Source organism: Ceratotherium simum, chromosome 11 (assembly GCF_057802395.1).
Source record: "Ceratotherium simum simum isolate JZ-2026a chromosome 11, ASM5780239v1, whole genome shotgun sequence".
Taxonomy (NCBI): Eukaryota; Metazoa; Chordata; class Mammalia; order Perissodactyla; family Rhinocerotidae; genus Ceratotherium; species Ceratotherium simum.
In genome coordinates this window covers 53741382-53759343 of record NC_141910.1, presented here as the reverse complement: position 1 = coordinate 53759343, position 17962 = coordinate 53741382, and the positions used below count along the sequence as shown (strand labels likewise).

General features: G+C 49.0%; 1 protein-coding gene across 4 annotated transcripts in view; it reads left to right on the top strand.

The window, feature by feature from the left end:
- MAPRE3 (microtubule associated protein RP/EB family member 3) overlaps positions 1 to 17755 on the top strand; it is a 52112-nt gene extending 34357 nt beyond the window's left edge. Inside the window, exons 1-7 of one of the 4 annotated variants that reach the window (XM_087437027.1) lie at positions 516 to 609; positions 13013 to 13140; positions 13807 to 13952; positions 14576 to 14777; positions 16089 to 16243; positions 16371 to 16523; positions 16798 to 17755. In XM_087437027.1, the coding sequence (XP_087293153.1) occupies positions 13020 to 13140; positions 13807 to 13952; positions 14576 to 14777; positions 16089 to 16243; positions 16371 to 16523; positions 16798 to 16866 (846 nt within the window). In that variant the 5' untranslated portion in view covers positions 516 to 609; positions 13013 to 13019 and the 3' untranslated portion in view covers positions 16867 to 17755. Of the gene's footprint in view, positions 1 to 515; positions 610 to 3880; positions 3981 to 13012; positions 13141 to 13806; positions 13953 to 14575; positions 14778 to 16088; positions 16244 to 16370; positions 16524 to 16797 lie in introns of those variants that run through there. The other 3 variants (XM_087437028.1, XM_087437026.1, XM_004418249.3) reach the window with 3 other exon arrangements.
- The last annotated feature ends 207 nt before the right edge of the window (positions 17756 to 17962 follow it).

Below are 17962 nucleotides of genomic sequence, written 5' to 3'. Positions count from 1 at the left end.
TTACTGTTATCCTTACCCATTCTTTGAGGTGTGTAAAGTATGATATTAAGTGAGCTCCTGATCTTTACCTCACCCTCAAACCTGCTCCTCTGGTAGTTTTCTCCATCCTTCCAAGGGCTTGGGCCAGAAACCTTGGGGTCATCCTTGACCTCTCTCTTTCACATCCCACAACCATTCAGTTCCACCTTCAGTAGGATTTTCCCTACTTTCCAGGCTTCTTGTAAAGCATGAACTGAAAAGGCTTAAGGAGAAAAGAAAGCAACCCTGACTCCCCTTGAGTGGCTAGGGTTTTGGTTCTTAAATCAAGGCCCAGTTTTTCTCCTTCTTGAATCTCTTTCCTAGAGCTGAAACCAATGGGCCAAAATAACCTCATTGAGAACACGGCATCTGAAAGTAGGGTAGCAGGATTCAGAGTGTTACTGCAGTGAATATACGTGGAGGAGAAAGGACTTCACGGTGGTAAGCCTACTTACTGAGAAATGTTGTGTATTTTCAGTGAGCTGCAAATATTGTACACCATGAAGGACCATCACATTTAAAGGAAGCCCTAAAACCAAGTGTGCAGAAGCCTCCACTAGCTTAGCTGCTGGGCTATTGCCATTAGGAGAGGTGAGTAGGCTTTGCCACAGATCAAGAGAGACTGCAGTATACTGTTGATGTCTGATGATTCCCATGAAGTTGAGTCATATCACCAAAGGTTTTTCCAGATCTCCCATGTACAATAGATAGAAAGGTTTGTGATAATTAGGTAAGCCCCAAGTGGGAGGTCGTTGAAGGGCTAATTTAACTCCCAAAAGATTCCTAAGGAAGAAGTTTGCATACTGAGGACTTGGTTAAGTTATAAGTGTGACAATTTCAGAAAAGTTCGAAAGCTTTTTTGTTTCATTTTGTTTTGTTTTGGTGAGGAGGATTAGCCCTGAGCTAACATCTGTTGCCAATCTTCCTCTTTTTGCTAAGGAAGATTGTCCCCGAGCTAACATCTGTCCCAGTCTTCCTCTATTTTGTATGTGGGATGCCGCAACAGCATGGCTTGATGAGTGGTGTGTAGGTCTGCGCCTGGGATCCGAACCTGTGAACCCCTGGCAATCTGAACCTACGAACCCCAAGCTGTTGAAGCGGAGCGTGCGAACTTAACCACTACACCACCAGGCCAGCCCGGCTGGAAAGTTTTGATTGGCTTATAGTCTGTCAGAAGTAAAGGATTTACCACCTTGGGATAAAACATGTCCTGGATGATGAACTTTACTTTGACAAAATTGTAACTTCTCTTTGAAAACCTTGTGTCCTTTCTGAAAGAAAACAATAGATAGCTGGAATCAGTCTTAGAGCTTACCTGTCTCTAGAACACAACAAAAGGTCTTCCACATGAATAATCACAGGGAAATTTGAGGTCCTTGAGGTTGTGGTTAAGGACTTTTATTATAAAAAGTAGGGTGGGCCTCAGTAAAGCTTTGGGGCATAACAGTCCAGTATATGTTGATTTTCCCAGAAGAAGGCAAATAAATATCGACTATTTTGATCTAAAGGAACACTAAAGAAAGCAGAACATATATCTACAACTGTAAAATAAGCAGCCTCAGGAGGCACTAGAGATAAAAGAGTATTTGGTTCTGGTCAAGGAATGACTATTCTATTTATGGCCCCAAGGTCCCGGGTAAATCTATATTTAGATGGGTGGAGACCCATTGGGTTTTTTGACTGGGAGGGTAGGGGTCTTACAAGGACTGTTCAAGGTGTGCTGAGTCCTTTCTCTATTATGCTTTTGTTGATTTATTTTAGTCCTTCTTTGGCTTTAAGAAGGTATTGTGCAAGTTTGGGTAGAAATTTAGACAGGTCATTCTGAACCTTAATGTATTCAGCTCCAGTAATCCTGCAAACAATTGAATGTTTGAAACTTTGTCTCCTTTTTGTTCTAAAGTGCTTCTCAATTTTGTTCATATTGAAGGCTCCCCACACTGGCCACTATAGTTCTGAATTATCGTTGGTGAAATTGTACCATCTAGAAAAATAAGTTCACAAATTGGGGTTATAGTAATATAGTAATGCATTATAGTAAATGCATGTAAGAAGCAGGAGTCTGGCCTGGAGGGGCACAGACTTAGGTTTAGACTGAGACAAACCCATAATTTTGAGAATAGTCAGTCCAAAGAGTTGCTCGTGCACCTGGGTCTCAGCCTATCTGCCAAACCTAATGCCTTGGCCTTCCAACTGTAGACCCCAACCAGATTTGTAGTTCCAGAGGACAGAAGAGTATGGAGAGATCTCTCCCAGAGCCAGACTTTCATGGACAAAGCAAGAGAAGCCTGAGGAAAGTTCTCATAGGGTTTTTGTAATTGCCAAAAACTGGAAACAACTCAGATGTCCCTCAATGGGTGAATGGATAAATTGTGGTACATCCATACTTGTACTGTTGTTTGGAATACTACTCAGCAATAAAAAAGAACTATTAATCCATGCAACAACTTGGATGGAATTCAAAGGCATTATGTTGAGGGGGAAAAAAAGCCAATTTCAAAAGGTTACTTGTATGGTTCCATTTATATAACGTTCTTAAGATTACAGAGTTATAGTGATGGAAAACAGACCTGTGGTTGCCAGGGGTTAGAGTTGGGGGAGGGCATGGCTACAAAGGGGTAGCACGAGGGAGCTTCTTTGAGGTTACAGAATAGTTCTGTGTCCTAGTAGGGTGGTGACTACATGAATCGATAGATGTGATAAAATTTCATAGACTTTAAAAAAGAGTGCATGTAAAAACTGATGAACTTCAAATAAGGTCTGTAGCTTCGTTAATAATGTACCAATTTCAATTTCCTGGCCTTAACAATTGTTATGTAAGATGTTATTGGGGAAGCTGGATGAGGATACATGGGAATTTTTTGTCCTATTTTGCAATTGTGAGTATAAAATTATTTCAAAATAAAGAGTTTACAAAAATTTGGAGGGGCACTGATTTCTGCAAGCAGCACTTGGGAATCTCTTGAATTTTTACTAGAAAAGGTAATATAAAGCCTCAAGAATTATAAATTTAATGCAGTTTCTAAGCATTGTAATTTCATTTGCTGTAATTTTCATTTGGAAATTATGCTCAGTTGTTTTAACCATAGTATTATTACAAATATGTTTATGTTCATACAAATATATTGTATATATGAAAAAAAAATCCCTCGGTGAGTTTCCCCTAGGATGAAATAACTCCTAACCTCCTTACAGAGCTCCTGGTGCGTGGCTTCTGTCTACCTTTTTAGCCACGTCTCCTTCTGCCCCCAACATGCATTCTGAGGTGAACTATTTATAATCTTCGCCCTCCTCCCAGTCCATCATTCCTCTTTCCTGTTGGCTCTTATTTGGTTGATGAGCTTCTCTTATTTGGTTGATGAGCTTCTCTTTCAAGACCCAACTCAAACTCTGCTTCCTCTACGAAGCCTTCCCTGACCCAAGAAGCAGAGTCCCTCCAACGGCACGCCATTCCTGCATCTGGAGGTTGTAGTGTAATGTGTTGCCCTTTGGTTATTTTGTTCACTTGTCTGGTTCCCACCCTAGTCTGTGAATTCCTCGAGGGCCCACACTGGGTCCCATTCCTTCCTATAGGCCCCATACCTGGCTCAGTGCCTGGAATACACCATAAATGGTGATAAGCGAGTGAGTGAATCTGAGGCTCTGGACAGTCCTTAGTAATAAATTTTGTTTATTCTGCCCTGCCTTAATAGAGTAATTTTGAACAAAACTAAAGATCAAAAGGGGTTTTGATTAACCACAGTTAAACAGAATAGTAAATTAATATTTAAAACATTTTCCAAACATTCAACTTACTTGAGACTTTATTATATGTAAAATTGTTGCCATTCTTTCTTTTCATTCATGACACAGTGTTGTAAGAAGCTTTAGAAAACCTGTGAGGTTGCTCTCGTGAGCCTCCTTGGACAGATAAGAACGTAGGCATAAGATATGGATTCTGAAGGAGGACGAGATGGGATATCAAGGTAACACAAACCTACATGAAATCTGTATATCGCTTCAAAATTTTACTAAAAGAAATAAGGTGTTCTCCACCTTGCAAGCGGTCGCTCTCTAGTGTACCTGCCATGCTGCAACAGAGCATAAATGGCCTTGATGACAAACTCTCCTGATTTCCCCCCTAATCATCCTCTCATGGGCAGATATGATCTGGGACTCCATAATTGTCTGCAGGTCGAGCTTCTGTCCTCACACTCCAACAAAATGACTCAGAGTTTCATCATTTCTTCTTGCACAAACTAATGACCATTTCTCCATCCAAGTTCTGGTAACTTCATTAAACAGGGCAGATAACCTCCTCCTTGAAACTGGTCCCTCCCTTGGCTCCTGAGACACCACCTACCTCTCCTACCTCCTCTCTTGATCGAGTCCCCTAACATTCCTCTAAGATTTAATCATTGTTCTTATGCTCATTTTTAAAAATAAAAGCAATAATAAACATGTTTCATGTCCCAAATTTCCCCGTTTTCTCTTTCTGCTTTCTGACATCCTGTCATCCTTAGAGGCCCAAATTAGGTGCCCTCTTCCCCCAGAAACCATCTAACTGCTGAGCCCCCACTCATCCTTTTATCCTCTCCTGGAGCTCTTAAAAGCCAAATGTACTTTCACTATTTAGTACTTCACATATTCTGATTTGTGGGATCCCCTGTTGTTTTAGGAATTACTCTTATTTCTTCAACCAGAGGCTCCTTAAGGACAAGACCCATGCCTTAAAATGATCCCATGTCCTCATGGTGCCTCGTGGAGTGTTTAGCACATTGTGTCAGTGGTCAGTAAACTTGCTGATTGAGATCAAGGCAATGTTGCAGTAGCTTGGAAAGAAAAATATAAAGAAGAAAACCTTTGAAATTTCCTTTCCCTTCTCCTATGCTGTATTATATACATGAAAAAAAATCCCTTGGTGAGTTTCCCCCAAGTTGAAATAACTCCTAACCTCCTACAGAGCTCCTGGTGTATAGCTTCTGTCTACCTTTTTAACCACATCTCCTTTTGCCCCCAACGTGCATTCTGGGGTGAACTGTTTGTAATCCTCACTCTCCCTCCCAGTCCTTCCAGGGGCCTATATCAGAGAAAGTCATCATGCACTAGTGCTGTGCAAAATCAAGTCACTCTTGGGCCGGCCCCGTGGCTTAGCGGTTAAGTGCACGTGCTCCGCTGCTGGCGGCCCGGATCCCGGGCGTGCACCAACGCACCACTTCTCCGGCCACGCTGAGGCCGCATCCCACATACAGCAGCTAGAAGGATGTGCTATGACATACAACTATCTACTGGGGCTTTGAGGGGGGAAAAAATAATAATAATAATTATAAAAAAAAAAAAATCAAGTCACTCTTCCTGCCACAGTGTGGTGGTGTGGAAAGAGCACAGGATAGCATGGATTGCCGAGCCCCCAAAGGCAGTGTGATGAACCTCTGCTTCCCACAGACGGGTCCTTCATTAACCTCACAACAACGCCATGCTCAATAGTATCGTCATTCTGATTCTTTAGACATGAAAACTGAGGCTTGGATACCTCACACTGCTTGCTCAAAGTCTCACAGGCAGTAAGAGCAGCCGTCCACATCTTCGGCCATTAAACCTCGCTTCACCGCACCGCACAGCTTCCAGCAGTCTGCTGCTGGTAGCCGTGATTGAGGGGTGGCTCCCATCATGGAAGTTTATTGGCTTAAAAAGTAGATGTTTGAGGAACTTAAAAATCTCCAGTGGAGAATCTTTAGAAAGAAAGGTTTACCTTCCTATCTGCCCACCTAGATGCATCCTACTAAAATGGATTAATTTTAGCATGTGAGGAGTTCTGTTTACTCCCCTCCTGGGTTTCTTTTAACCTTTTAGTTATGGTCAGACAGAGCAATCTGGCCAGAACTCCCTGAGGAGCTCCTTCCCTGGACAGCAGCTGCAAACGTATGGCAGCATTATCTAGACCAGCCTGGGGAAAGCCTCTTTAAGAGTTCAGATCGTTGTTCAGCAGGATCTGTCCAGGACTCCAGTGGCTGGGACCTCAGCAGGATTCAGGATCTTCGGGAAGAGCTACATGACTTAAAAGTGTTGAGAACAGAATTCTGGGGAAGAAGCTTCAGTCCCTACCCGAACCTACACCATCTAGATCCCTGTCCTGGATCTGCTGGCATGGGTGCGTGCTGGTTCCCCGCCAGCCCCACCACTCCACCTGCCCCATCTCTACCTTTGACTGATTCAGCTTTGAGAGGCTGAGCCTCCCTATGAGGCAGCTCCTTGCTCAGCCATGAGCAGAAGGTGATTGGCTGGTGCTGCCAGGGCTTTGTGACCCGCCAGCAGGACTCCTCCCGTCCCTCACAACCCTTCATCCCTGCCTGCACATATTGCCTCATGCAACCCCAGAATAACCTGGATATGTGATGCAAGGGGTCAAGGGGTAGCAATTTTGCAGATTTTCCAAACAGGTGACTTCAGCCCCCCTGGGCCTGGGCAGGAAAGGGCAGCCCAGTGACAATGGGCATAGCCTCACGTCAGGAACAGGAACGTTTTGGCAGGCTCCGCAGAGTTCTCTCTCCTCTGATCCCACAGCATCTGTTCCAGTTTTCCTGGCCGGTAGGATGGCATCTACAAAGCAGAATACAGTCATGTGTCGCTTAATGATGGAGATACATTCTGAGAAATGCAGCATTAGGTGTTTCTGTCATTGTGCAAACATCATAGAGTGTACTTACACAAACCTAGATGGTATAGCCTACTATACCTCTAGGCTATGTGGTGCTACTCTTATGAGACCACCGTCATATATGCGGTCTGTTGTTGACTGAAACGTCATTATGCAGTGCATGACTGTATATGGGAAATCTGGAGTTGGGGAGGGACCGTGGTTGGAGGCCCAGCTTCAGAAAGCCCAGATGGCTGTCCCCAGCAGAAGGGGCAGAGAAAGCACAGTTTTGTAGTCTGTCTCCCTCCTGCACTGGTTTCTAGGAGACCTGAAGCTGGATGTGATGTGTGTTGGACACCTCTTCTCAAACAAGTGCCCTTGGATTCTTGATATCTGCCCCAGTAACGCTGATAACACTTACCAGATACTTACTGTGTGCCAAGCTCTGCTCGGCACTCTGTATACATGGCTCACTTAATCCTCATAACAGCTGTATGAGGTGGGGACTGCTACTGTTCCCATTTTATAGATGAGGAAACTGAGGCCCGAAGTCAAACAGCTAGGAAATGGTAGAACCAGGATTCAAACCCAAGTGGTCTGACTGGAGATCCATAGTCTTAAAGCAGCACCTTTTTGGAGCCTGCTGGAGCAGACCCAATACCCACTGCAGGCCTGAAAGACCTGATGTGTCTTTGATAGCAATGATGGGCAGAGGGTAGAAGCCTGGGAACTGCAGGGGGTTCTTCTAGGGATCAGAGAATTAGAGAAGACTGGAGACCCTTGAATTATCTTCAAAACATATATATGGAAGATAGATTTCCACTGAAGACTTAAAAACAAAAAGCCAAAATTAGATTCAGGCTGGTAATAAGGTTTTTAAATATTAAAATGTGAGATTTCAGGGGCCGGCCCGGTGGCACAAGCAGTTAAGTGCACGCGCTTCGCTGCGGCAGCCCGGAGTTCGCCGGTTTGGATCCCGGGCACGCACCAACACACCGCATGTTTAAGCCATGCTGTGGCGGTGTCCCATATAAAGTAGAGGAAGATGGGCACAGATGTTGGCCCAGGGCCAGTCTTCCTCAGCAAAAAAAAAAAAAAAAAAAAAGAGGAGGATTGGCATTGGATGTTAGCTCAGGGCTGGTCTTCCTCACAAAAAATAAAAATAAAAAAATGTGAGGTTTCAGAGTTATGCAGACTTATTTATGATTTAGGAATATAATTGCCTAGATCTAAGTGCAGTCCTAGGTATCTGGGAAGGAACTGGATGGTCTCTGGAAACTCTTCTGACCATGGCATGTTGAGATGTGGTCATAATGACCATTTTCAAGGCCTCAGCCTGCAGCATGACCATCAGCTCTACCTCTCCTGATGAGAGAGCTGTAACTGCCTTTCCTGTTACCAGTGAATGCACCATGAACCTTATGGTCCTAACTTAGGAAGTGATCTAGCAAAATCACCAGATTAAATCTCCTCAACTTTTCTTTCCCATGACTTCAGAGCTGGTAGCAGGAGTCAAGACCCTGCAGAGCAGTCTTTTCCCAAGGCCATGTCCTCATTCTGATTCTCAAATAGGGTTTCCAGCTGACCTGGAGGGTGACATGCCACAACCCAGTCAGGGGCTGTTTCTCCTGATAGTTACCATGTGCCAAAGATGATGGTAGAAACCTGGAGTCTGGGTTGGGAGACCCCGCTATTGTAGCCCTTGGAACAGAGCCTGCCCACTCTGGGTGGTTGCCTACCATTCTCTCAGCGGAGATGAAGCCCCCCTTAGTAATAGATGTGTTAATTTTAAGAGTTTTCTCAGACGATGTCTCTGCTGTAATTGGAGGCGACTGGTCCATTTAGCAAATGCTTTATAATACCTCTGCCCCCCAGAAGCTGGACTGGTTTGAGTCTAGGCCTGAGTGAACCCCCAACACAAAAAGTCATCAAAAGTTGGACCCGTTGATGAGTTTAACTTGTGCACTTGGGGGGTTGGTTTGGAGGTTGGTTTAGTTCAGGTCAGAATCTTGGAGCAGACCCAATGCCACAGGCCACTCCAGCTGGTCCAGGTCTTAGAGGACATCCGGGTCAGGAATAAGCACTCCACTCAACCCCCTGCCTTGACATCACGAGCTTTTGACCAAACCAGGCTTCCTCTTTGGGGAACCAGATCAAAGTTTGGGGCTTTCCTTTTCTAAATTGAGCTAGAGAGAGGGGGATTTGGGAATGGGGGAACCATTTAGAGGAGTCTTTGCTCAGGACCTGGGTGCCACCTGCTGGCCATAATTTAATTGTATTTACAGGGCCAAATCTACAAGAGGAAAATTAAAAGAAGGGCATCCTGCCCTACCATCGATGAGGGATAAGGGAACTAGGAGGCTGGTTTCTTTGTGACCCTCTGGCAAGTGTGACAGAGAATCCTTGCAGAGACTCCTGGGTGCCTTGGATGAGTCCTCCTGAGCCAAAATGGACCCCAACTGAGGCAGAAAGTAGCATCACCTGAAGAACCTGAGCCAATCCTGAGTGGAGACAAGGGCTCTGTCCCTAGTATCAGATGAGGACTGTGTTCTAATTCCTGACTGTGCACCACAATCGCCTGCAGTAGTTTTCTAAATTACATATATAATATATGTGTGTGTATATGTGTGTGTATGACTGTATATAACACACTGTATATATTCTATACAGTGCGTTACATATTGTATAGAGTGTATTATGTGTATAGTTATACACATACACACATGCACACGTGTTTGGGCTTCACTCCAGCCTGTTGGAAGGTCTCTGCAGCAGAATCTGATGCGCTCTCCTAGTAAAGAACCTCTGGAGTGCACGGAGCAGGCCCGAACCTTCAGCACTTCTCCTGTGGAACCCCAGGAAGGCTGCTCTCAGGCTGAAAGGCTCTTGAAGCTCAAATGATTTCAGTCAAAAACTGGAGGACTGGTTTAGACTAGGACCAATGCCTCTGCTTTTCTTCAGTAATCATCCCCTGAAACTCATGCACAGTAAACAGAAAAAAAAAACCCTAACGTGGCTCAGGAACTCCCAGGGCCAAGCTAAGACCACCCTACACCTCTGAGAACCAGCCCAGACCAGCCCAGACCCTCTGAGGCCTAGCAGAGCACAGAGCCGCAGCCAGCTGGCCAGGAATCACCCTGCCCAGGGGCCTGGAGACAGAGGGCCCCACGGCCTCAGGGAGAAATGAGTCCTGAGCCTGTGGAAGGCCAGTGACCAGAATAGCTTGTACTCTGTACTCAGCTCCCAGCAGTCCTCTGCAGACCCCTGAGGCCTGGCAGGGTCTGCCCACTCATATTGGGGCCATTGGAATCCTCCTCTCTCTAACTCCGCTGCTCTCTCTTTCCTGACTGCCTGTGGCACTTACTGTTTTCATCACACTTCTGGGCATTTGGTTATACTCTTCTCCTGTGTGTTTGTCTCCCCAATAAGACTATAAACTCCTTGAGGACAGGGGCAAATCTTTTATATTTCTCATAGTCTCTAACAAAATAAATACTCTTCAAAATGCAGTGCACTTTGCTTGACCCTACCCGTTCTGCCTCTTTATCAAGTTTGGTGTCCATCTACTCCCGTCCACTTCTAGTGATGCTACTTTAGGTGAGTTCCCTGGAAACTCTGAAGCACTCCCCTAACTCCAGTCTCTGCAATTATTGTTCACTGAGAATTGGTCTGGAACCAAAGGTGAATGAAACATAGCTTGGCCATTGAGGAGCTTATAGTCAGGTGGGAGGGACAGACGCATAGGTGATTTCAAGAGAATGTGATCAATGCCATGATTGAGTACGCTCAGGGTGCTGTAGAAACACAGAGGAGGGGCATGTCTCCCTGTGCAGGGGTTCAGAGAAAGTTTCCTGGAGGAGATGCTGCTAAAGCTGAGTCATAGAGGTTGAGGTGGAGGGGTCCAGGCCAGAAGGTGATGAAAGATGATTCAGAAAGAGGAGAGGATGTGAGGAGGTGTCACTCAGTCATTGAACAAATTTGCTGAATACCTTGCCTGTGACAGGCCTGGAAATACTACTCCTGGCTTCAAGGTGCTTGCTGAAAAGGGAAGCAGGCATTTAAATAAGTCCAGTGGCTAGTGCAAGGGTCAGATTACAAGGCAGAGGGTTCAAAACCATTATGTAAGAGGAGGATCAAGTGCAATCAAAATTATCCTCAGAAATCTCTGGAATTGCCAGCTCCTGAGTCCTTAGAAGCCCCCAAGACAACAATTTTTGTTTCTCTTGGCTTTTTTGCCTAGCCTCCCTTTCCTTGGGCAATGAAAGACAAGGTCTATTTTTAAAAGGAGGAAGGACTAGAAATAAACAAGAGGATTTCTCTCTCCATTTTTCTCAAAAACTTCATTGAAGTTAAGCATGTATCCAATAAGGTTCCATTATATATACGTGGAGTGGGGGGCGTGGGGGAGCACAGCCGAGCGATGCCAGCGGAGCCTCCTCTTTAAAGCAGCTTCTCCAATTTGACTGTGCCTGCAGACCCTCTGGGCATCTTGGTCAAGTGCAAACTCTGACTCAGTAGATCTGGGGTGGGGCTCAAGAATTGGAATTTCTAACCAGTGCTGCTGCTCCAGGGACCACAGTTTGAGAACCACTGGAGTAGAGAATGAGTGGACTTGGGGGTGGGGGCAGCATTCCAGACAGAGGGTGAGTAGGAAGCTGCCCGTGGCTCCCGACTGGGGGCGCAAATGAGAGATAGGGATGGAGAGGTAGGGCCCAGTTAGGAGTTTGGTAAGTGATGGGGAGGGGTCACATTATAAAGGCAGATACCTACAGGGGACAGGGAAGTCGGCTGGGTGTACTTTTTCTTCACAGAGACACTTTGTAGATTAAACCTGGAGAAATATTCTTCAGTCCAGAAATATGCACTCTCATAGTCTCGAAATACATGCTTTTGATTTATCTTCTGTTTCTCCGTTTCTGATAAAGAACTAGTTACAAGAAATACTTCCCTCTTCTCTTAACAGTGCAAGTCAGTGATAAACAGGGGCTGACACTTGGCCTCTGTGTGGGGAGCGGGCAGGGGAAAGAGGCGCTCACACCTGCTGGCCAGAGGGGGGCGCCTCTGCTCAGCTCCAGCCATAGGTTGTTTTGCAGGAACAGGCCCATGGTTGCCAAAAGAAGCCAGAAATCCCAACTTGTTTGTGTGAAACATTCCAACTTTAGAATATTAGGCACTAATTAAAAAATGTTTCCAACACTGTGAGTGCTAAATAATTCAAGTCTGCAAGGCAAATTCAGCCAATGGGTGTCTCATTTATGACTGCTGGCTGAAAGGGCTTTCAGCTGGGGAGTGGTGTGGCCAGGGCTGCTTTTAGATAGATTCTGACCCAGCAGTGTCAAGGATGGACTAGGGGGAGAGAGAGACTGGAGGGTGGAAGGCCTTCTAGGAGGTTTCTGCTAGCCTTGGCCAGAGAGAATGTATGCATAAACTCCGAGGTAGCAGGAGAGGTGGCAGAGAGCAGGGCATATTGGGAAGGTAGAGGTGTAGGACTTGATTATCTAGATATGAGGATGAGGGAGAGTAGGCTGTCTAGGGTGACCCCGCAGGTTTCTAACGTGGGTGATTGGGTGACTGCTGGTGACATTCACTGGGATAATGAATACACGAGCAGAAGCCTGTTTTAAGGGAAGTTTCTGGACAAGCTTGTGGGTCAGCCAGCAGGCCACAGGAATGTGGGGTCTGAAGTCAGAGGAGAGGTGAAGGGTAGTCGGCTTTCTAAAACACAAATCTAGTCAGGTTACTGTCTGCTTAAAATCCTCTAATGGCTTCCCGTTGTCTAAACAGAAAGTCCAGACTCCTCCTCATGGTAAACTAAGCCTTTGGCAGTCTGTCCCCACCTGCTTCATTGCACCACACCCCAACACAAAAGCTGGCTCCCCGGGCTGCTGAACCCCTCAGAGTCCCAGAATCAGCCCTGCCTTTGTTCTTGCTAGTCCTGGGGTCCTGCAGCGCCCTCCTACCCCCTCCCTTTGTACATGCTCCTTTCAGGCCCCAGCATCTCTGCTCTGAAGCCTTCGCTGGCCCTATCAAGCAGAAGAGATCACTCCCTTCTTGTGCCATCCTTTAACTTGTATGTGCTGCTTTTACTGCCCTGTCACCCCCTTCCGTGGGGACTTGCCTGTCTATAAACTCCTCAAAGGCAGAGAACACATCTTAGTTAACTTTGTATTGCCAGTTCTTAGCACACGTCCAGCATATGGCAGACACTCATTAAATGTTTAAAGTATGAATCAGTACCCCTTCTCCAGGAGGGTAAACTGTAAGGCTGGGCTGGAGGAAGATGCTTCTCACTTCCCAGGGGTCTTCCCGACCCTCCCCTCCTTACAGCTGCAGAACACACGAGGGCCGGGTGCTCACCTAGCCTTTCTTCCTTCTTTGCAGCTGGGGTATGGCCGTCAATGTGTACTCCACATCCGTGACCAGTGAGAATCTGAGTCGCCATGATATGCTTGCATGGGTCAATGACTCCCTGCACCTCAACTATACCAAGATAGAACAGCTCTGTTCAGGTAGGAGGCTGGGAATGGGGGGAGTGGGCCCTGCTGGAGGGATAGGGAAGGAAAGCGGGAGGCAGAACAGCCACAGCAGAGAATGCAGCTCGTAATTAGGATTAAGGAGGAGAGCTGCAGAGCCCTAAAGTAGTCAGTGTTTGGAGTTGAAGTAAGGAATAGGGGTCTCCACGGACTGGAAGAGTAAAAAGTGAAGAGCAGGAGAGGCACAGTGAAGGGCTGCAGCAGGGGAGGGCAGCGGGGTATCAAGAGCTGGGACAGGCAGTGAAGCCACTCTGGGTCCACATCTGAGCTCTTCTTATAGTGCAACCCTGGGCAAGTCACTCCACTTTTCTAGGTCTCAGTTTTCCCATCCATAAAATGGAGATCACATCACCTATCTAACGAGGGTTGCTATTAGGGTTAAATTACATACATGCAGTGTTTGGTATGGTGCTGGTACATAATTGCAACGATAAATAGTAATTGCTCTAACTTTTGGAAAGGTGGGGAGATTCTGGCCGTGTCTATCCTGCAAGTATGACTAGCCCAGGCTCTGGGACAAGGAAAGAAAATAGGAGGTGGGGTAGTTTAGTGAGTAGGCCAGCAGAGGGCCTGGGGCAGTGAAGGCGAGCAGCCGAGGCAAGGGAGTGGCCTAGGCCCCCTCAGTCAGCCTGCTCTCCACAGGGGCAGCCTACTGCCAGTTCATGGACATGCTCTTCCCTGGCTGTGTGCACTTGAGGAAGGTGAAGTTCCAGGCCAAGCTAGAGCACGAATACATCCACAACTTCAAGGTGCTGCAAGCAGCTTTCAAGAAGATGGGTGTTGACAAAGTAGGTGCTTGCGCTCCGGGGGGCCCTGAGGAGCTGTGTGACCCCAGGGGAAGAAGATGGTCTACCAGCCGGGGCAACAGGGGCTGCTGGGGGCATTCCAGCTCTCTTGCCTCTCTCTCCACCCCTCGACTCTCCAGAGGGAATGTTCCCCCAGCTCAAGGCACAGTGGAAAACCCCACACTTGACATCCCTTCCTGACAACATTCCTGTCCCCTCCTCCTCTTTGGACCCTATCCATCCCAGCAATTGAGGCTCAGTATACTGCTCTATATACTGTTTCTTCTCTGAAGGGCCAAGACAAGTCTCTTGGCTCACTCTACTGCCTCGATAGCCCCAGGCCTGTGGTTCCAGCAGTCCCCACCCCACACTCATGCAGTGGCACCGAAGGATACCGCCCCACATAATTCCTCTTGTGCCTAGAGGAAAGGACTGTCTCTGAATCCCAGGCGGGGGCCTGGAGCCTCCCCATCTGCTCTGGTGCCATGGGAGGGGGGCCAGGTGGAGAAGGTGGAGGATGCTGTGCCCAGAGCTGGCTTTTCCTGAGAGCAGTGGCCCTCTCACAGAGGAAGACAGCCCCACAGCAGCAGGTGGTTAAAGTTCTCTGCTTATGTGGTCTATTTCAGATAATTCCTGTAGAGAAATTAGTGAAAGGAAAATTCCAAGATAATTTTGAGTTTATTCAGTGGTTTAAGAAATTCTTTGACGCAAACTATGATGGAAAGGATTACAACCCTCTGCTGGCGCGGCAGGGCCAGGACGTAGCGCCACCTCCTAACCCAGGTGATCAGATCTTCAACAAATCCAAGAAACTCATTGGCACAGCAGGTAACGTGCCCGAGCCGGGGGAGGGAGTGTGGGGGGCCGGGCCGGCAGGGCTCTACAGCCAGGAGTGTCCCCTGGGCCACCCGGCCCGGCCCTGCCAGCCTAGAGGAGACTGTTATCACGGAGTTCAGATGACGCCACCTGCTGCCTGCCCAGACCAGGGGGAGTCACAGTGGGGAGGAGAGGGCTCCAAAGATTGCTGTAAGAGGAGAGCCACTGGCACCAGCAAGGTGGCAGCTGGCAGTGGGAGACCCAGGGCACTTCCTTCCATAGCATGAGCTAACTTGTTTGCCTCAAGATGATGGGGCAGCACGTGACATGGTTCCTCCATCCAGGCCAAGGGCCTGGTGCCAGCACTACACACCTTTCTTGCCCCCTGCCCACTGGACACCCAGGGACAGGAGTTTGCCAAGCTTGATCATATCTTCCCCCATTCCAAAGGCCCATAGCTCTAAGTCCTCAAGAGATGAGTCTCTGGAAACTAGGTTTTGTCTGGGTTCTAGAGAAGGGAAGGAAGCAGTAGGGCCTTTGGGGGATGAGAGGGTCAGGAAGAAAAGGAGAGAGGAGCAGCCCCAGCCCGCATCTGAACCCGTCATAGCAGAGCCCTCCTCTGTTTGCGCTGCTGCCCCACCTGGGCCTGCCTCCATCACCTGCTTGCTTTGCATCAGAAGCAGCCAGCTCTGTCTAGGGAGCTGCAGTAGCTAGAGAACAAGTAGCCACAGCATGCCGGGTGTGTGGGGGAGGAGCTGGAGTCCCTGAGTCAGGCCCAGCAGAGGGCACAGAGCCCACCCTGAGGTAGCGGGCCCAGGAGGAGCAGGGGCAGGGGCAGGTTTCTTATGTACCCTCCAGGCCTGAGACTCTGAGGTCACCCACAGGGAGGGTGACTTTGGCCTGGGGCTTCTGTTAAGAAAGACCCAGCAAGAGCCAGACCTGAGACCCTGCACCAGCTGCTTTTCCTCAGGCTCCAGCTGTCAGTACAGGAGGGCCCCCAACCCCTCCAGCCCCCCTTCCCAAACTTTCCTCTCATCTCTCCCTCAGGCCAGCTCTCCTCCCTCCCCACAGCTCACACTCTCTTTAGTCCCTATAGTCCCTGCTCTCCCAGCCTTGCCAAAGGGCTGCCCAGCTGCTGTGCTGTCACGTGTGGCCATGGCTTGAGGCCTAGATGTAGATGCCCCTTCTGAGTGGGACTGGAGGGGAGGGCAAGAATGCCTGCTTTTCGCATGGGCCTGTCCCCGCAGTTGTCATACCAGGCTGTCTCATGCCACGTGAGCTATGGGCTTACGTGGCCCCATCTGACTTTTCTCCTCTGGGCAGTTCCACAGAGGACGTCCCCCACAGGCCCCAAAAATATGCAGACCTCTGGCCGACTGAGCAACGTGGCCCCACCCTGCATCCTCCGGAAGAATCCTCCATCAGCCCGAAATGGTGGCCATGAGACTGATGCCCAAATTCTTGAACTCAACCAGCAGGTGAGTGGGGTGGGCAAGGGTAGCTGAGATAGCCCTGCCACAAAAGCCAGGCCCTTGGGGTGTCAGGGCGGGAAGGGGAGTCTGAGGCAGGGATCTCTGGCTTGATCACCATCTTCTCCCCAAGCAGCTGTTGGATTTGAAGCTGACAGTGGATGGGCTGGAGAAGGAACGTGACTTCTACTTCAGCAAACTTCGAGACATTGAGCTCATCTGCCAGGAACATGAAAGCGAGAACAGCCCTGTCATCTCGGGCATCATTGGCATTCTCTATGCCACTGAGGTGAGCTCTGCCTTCACCCCTAATGTCCCATGCTCTCTGGGCCCTCCCCCATTCCAGCCTGGCCCTCAGACCAGAAGGGGTAGGACCAGAGGGGCCTCAGAGAACACAGACTGATGAAGAGAGTGAGCTGAAGTCACGAGTCCAAGGTCACATAGAGCCTTAGCAGGGAAAGCAGGACTAGAACTCGGGCCCTTGCTCCCATCACCTGTAGATGTCCACACCCTCAGCCTGGCCTGCCTGGCTTACCTCTTCCCTCTCCCTTCCCACCCTCCAGGAAGGATTTGCACCCCCTGAGGACGATGAGATTGAGGAACACCAACAAGAAGACCAGGACGAGTACTGAGGGCGGCTCCAGCCCTGGCTGACTGCACGGCTTCCGTGCCTCCCCACCCCGCTCCCACCCCCACATTATAATCCTTTCCTGACAGCCTGTCGGCCGGGTGCTTTGTGTCAGTGCCGCAGCATTGGGGAACCCGGCAAGCAGGGCTTGGGGGGATGGGGCAGGTGAGCAGGCAGAGGCCCTGTCCTCCTGTGGCACTGGCCCAGTGGGTGGGACCCCTGCCCACTCCCCACCCCTATTTATTTCCGTTGTCTCTATGCTGTGTCGGCCAGCACTTCCCAGGGTGCTGCTGCCACCCGCCCCAGCCAGCCGCCTGCTCCCCTGACAGCCAGCAGCTGTATATTTGACAAAGTCATTGGTATATTTTTACTGACTGGATTTTCCTTGCACTTTACCTGTTCTTTTCCCAGGGCTGACAGCACGGGCTCCGGGGCAGTGTGCCTGGCTTGGCTTCCCTTCCCTGTTGCCGGGGGCCGTGGCAGGACTCACCAATTCTTATTTATTTTGTCTTTTAATTTCCCAGTAGTTGAGGGGAAAGCTGATGTCAGGAGAGGGAGAGGGGGACTGAGGAGGGGGGTGCCTTACGCCCCGGTGGTCAGGAAGAGGGAGGGGAGCATGCGAGGGATGAAAATGACCTCCTGACACCAGGCTCACCCACCCTCGGCCCCCCGCCCCCAGCACCGAAGCCAGCACTGCCCCGAGGCCCCCAGCCATTCCCTCTGCAGCTTGGTTCATACCACACAGACTCTGCCTGGACCCTCCAGTACGTCTGCCTCCCATCCGCCCGCCCCCCCAACCCCTGCCCCAACGGGCCACCCAGCCTGCATATGTGTTCACTTTTATTTAAATAAACTTGTGTGGTAAAAGTCCATGCCATGTCTCCCTAAACTGAGCCACAGCCTGGGTCTCAATGCTTTTCTCCTCCTGAGTGTTCCCCTCTCCAGAGGTGATAGCCACGGAGCTCAGCACCATTGCCATCCTCCCTCATGCCCAGGAACCGCCATGCCATGGGCACTTGGCCTCAGAGCCCAGCTCTGGCCTAGCTCCATCTCCCAGCACCGGTGCCGAGGCGCTAAGGGAAGGCAGGAAGCCCCGACCC